The sequence below is a fragment of the Limulus polyphemus genome, unplaced genomic scaffold (assembly GCF_000517525.1).
Source record: "Limulus polyphemus unplaced genomic scaffold, Limulus_polyphemus-2.1.2 Scaffold3030, whole genome shotgun sequence".
Taxonomy (NCBI): domain Eukaryota; kingdom Metazoa; phylum Arthropoda; class Merostomata; order Xiphosura; family Limulidae; genus Limulus; species Limulus polyphemus.
In genome coordinates, this window is record NW_013668640.1 from 140842 (window position 1) to 144334 (window position 3493).

General features: G+C 29.4%; 1 protein-coding gene across 4 annotated transcripts in view; it reads left to right on the forward strand.

Annotated features, from left to right (window-relative positions):
• LOC106468504 (apoptosis regulator BAX-like) overlaps positions 1 to 3156 on the forward strand; it is a 30463-nt gene extending 27307 nt beyond the window's left edge. For all 4 annotated transcript variants that reach the window (XM_022396841.1, XM_013928934.2, XM_022396842.1 and 1 more), the window contains exon 5: positions 774 to 3156. In XM_022396841.1, the coding sequence (XP_022252549.1) occupies positions 774 to 902 (129 nt within the window). In that variant the 3' untranslated portion in view covers positions 903 to 3156. The remainder of the gene's footprint in view (positions 1 to 773) is intronic.
• The last annotated feature ends 337 nt before the right edge of the window (positions 3157 to 3493 follow it).

Genomic DNA, 3493 nt, shown 5'->3' on the forward strand with positions numbered 1-3493 from the left:
GAGGAAAGACCATAACATAATGAACTAATTCATTACAATACCTGAAAACTCTGACTTGCCTTTTACTCCCGATAAACAATCAAATATCTCTTCTTGAATTATGAATAACACGAGTGGATTGAAATATTTAATTAAATTATCTCAAAATAAACCTTTATTTCGGTGCAAGATTGAAATTAGCTTGAACTCTTAATAAACTTTGAATAGTGGGTGACCCAATGGGTCACGGGTGGTCTAGTAATAATTAAATTTAAACAACTGAATATCGGAAAATTCTTATTAAAACATTAAGTCCACATATTTTTCAAAACATTACTTTTGACATTGTGTTCTGTTGTATAAATTAAAATAAAAACCCACACATTTCAGGTTGTTAATCATATATAAAAAAAAGTTTGTTTTATTTCTTAAAGTTAAACACATTTTTACTACTTCTTTTTCACCACTATAACTATAAAACTACAGCAAGAGAGAAATATCGGTTTACTGTTTTAAGTATTTAAAGGACAACTTAGCTGCTTTACTAATAAATGTTTGCTTTGAAATAAAAACAAAGTTTTCAATTTGATTTATATCCACTACTATGTTTAAAGGGCTTAATGTTAAAGTTTATGTTCATTTGTGTTTTTGTGTAAACTTGCATACATTGCACAAAGAGTTATCTGCACTGTGTGCGCTACTAGGGTCGAATCCGTTGTTGTTGTTTTTTAAGAGTGGATGAAAACTGCTTTTTGACTTTATTATTTTTATCTAGTTTTGGTAATTATTTGCAGGAAAAGGTTCTGTGTGTTATGGGAGGTTACGTTAAAAAGACGATTCACACATTCTCGATAGCAGCTGTCGGGATGGCAGCAGTTGCTGTCGGAGTAGCAGCTGTGGTTTACATCAGGAAGAATACCTGAGTGAAGAGGATCAAATATGACAACCCATATACTAGTCGTTGTTGTTAGTCCAAAATGGAAAAATTATCTATGCCGTTTTTTGGCCTTTTTCTAACAAGGCTCAAAATGTAAAATTAAAATGGTAATTGATTTGAACTTCCAATATTAAAAGTGGTTGATTTTGGGCAATAGTCAGTGTGGAGTAATTTTTAGTATGATTTTATAATAAAACTGTTTTATAAAGTAGTAGTACCAAATATTTTTTATGGTACAATAATATCAGTGAATTACGTTGTTGCGAACACTTATTTAAGATAATGTGAAACTTTCATTGTTATAGTGTGTAAATTTTGTTTCATTGATTTCTTGCTACGGTGCATAATATTCCTTATTTTAAGAACAGGATTTTAAACAGGGGTTTCTAGTTCTCATTGAGTTTTTTAATAGATAAAAACATGAATATTCTGAACCTTTTAGTAGCCTGGCATTAGCATGTGCATCTTTTGATACAACCTGTTTTATACCAAACTTTTTTTTTTATATTGTAATATTCAAACCTGTTTAGACAATCTTGTTATCCAAATCAATGTGTCACAATTTATAATACTTGTGAATAACTTTAAACGTACCATCCAGCGTAACGTTGGTGACAGAAGTGTGTATCCAAAACGAAGTTCATATTAATAGGTGAACTGTACAAAATATTTCATTTGAGTAGAAATTGATTATAATACTTTATGTGGTAATTTTCAGTGTTAATTTCAATTTAATTTTGTAGATATTTAGATCCAGTTTAGGTACCATGTACTTCATAAGAACCTAACCTGCTGGATTGCTCAAAATCTGAGTTAATTTTAATTTATTGTCTAGTTTCTTTTTTAGTGGTTTGTAACTTTATTGTACGTTCGAGAAACCATTGTGTGGCATAGTTTAAAGAGTATTTCTGTTTATTACCACATTAATTAATTATTAATTAATTAATATTATTATATTACCTATGTAATATAATTTTGTTTTACTGATCTCATAATCATTTTGAGTGGAATTTTGTGTATAAATGTTTCTCCATAAATTCATTTTTTTCGGAGCCTGCTTAAAACCATTTTGTCCTAAATTAAAATATTTAATTTTTTATTTTATATTATGTACTTTCTTCTGAATTAAACAATAAGATGAGATTTATAAGTCAAACAAAATCAAAAAACAATATTTTCACAGCTTGTTACTGGTTAAAACAACTGTAATATATTGATTAATATCAATCGTCTAGTCATTTATCTAGTTACACTTTTTAGTGTTAATTATGCATTGTTTGAGAAATTACTGTAAATGTATTTTTAACAGTATAAGAGTGATTATAAGGCTTTAGGAACTATTAATGTACTTACTCTACCTTTTGCTTTACAGTTTTTTACAAATGAGACTCAAAATAAAACTTAAATTAATTTGAATTTCCAGGTTCATTCAGAATTGTTATTTTGGTATAACCCATGTTGGTACAGACGTGAAGATTGATAACCTTTGTGGTATAGTGGTATAACCCATGTGTGTACAGACATGAAGAGTGATAGTCTTTGTGGTATTTTGGTATAACCCATGTGGGTACAGACATGAAGATTGATAGCCTTTGTGGTATTTTGGTATAACCCATGTGGGTACAGACATGAAGATTGATAGCCTTTGTGGTATTTTGGTATAACCCATGTTGGTACAGACATGAAGATTAATAGCCTTTGTGGTATTTTGGTATAACCCACATGGTTACAGACATGAAGATTGATAGCCTTTGTGGTATTTTGGTATAACCCATGTGGGTACAGACATGAAGATTAATAGCCTTTGTGGTATTTTGGTATAACCCATGTGGGTACAGACATAAAGATTAATAGCCTTTGTGGTACTATGGTTTTAAAGATTTTTTTTTATCAGTTTTGTAATATTGTAGTATGAAATATTTTTTATGCTACAAAATTACTAGTGAACTACACAATTCTAAAGCAAAACGTTCAGTAAATAGAGCATTTTGTTCCTGAAATCTTATGGTCGTTTTCATTCTGGTTATTAAGTTATTTACTTCAGTTAATGCTATGTAAATTAAAGGGTGACATATTTTTGTACATTTTGTATTGTATGATTTAAATAATAAAGAAAGTGGGCTATTATTAATTCTGTTATTAAACTTAAGTTTGCAAGAGACTTAATTGTTGGATATTTGTGTAATGACTGCTGGAAATTTTGTTATATGTAACTTTTCAATAAAATTGCTTTGACAGAGTTTTGATTCATAAAAGGTGTTATTTCAAACATAGAAATGTACTTTATTAAATCTTGAATTTTATGGCTCTTGTATTTAGCACATCCCTAGTTATAACAGAATGTGTTATTATAATATTATGTGTGTGGAGAATTACTACCCAATAACAATGTTCTGGGACAACATGGGACCTATTGGTCCATTGCAGCTGTTCCATCTTCTAAAATAAAATAAAATAATTAAAAAAAAATCTCAAAGCCAGCCTTTACCATTCACATACTTATCAAGCTTTCTCTTAAACTCACTTAAATTTACTGCCTCTACAACATCTGAAGGCAATCCATTCCAAAGGCCATCC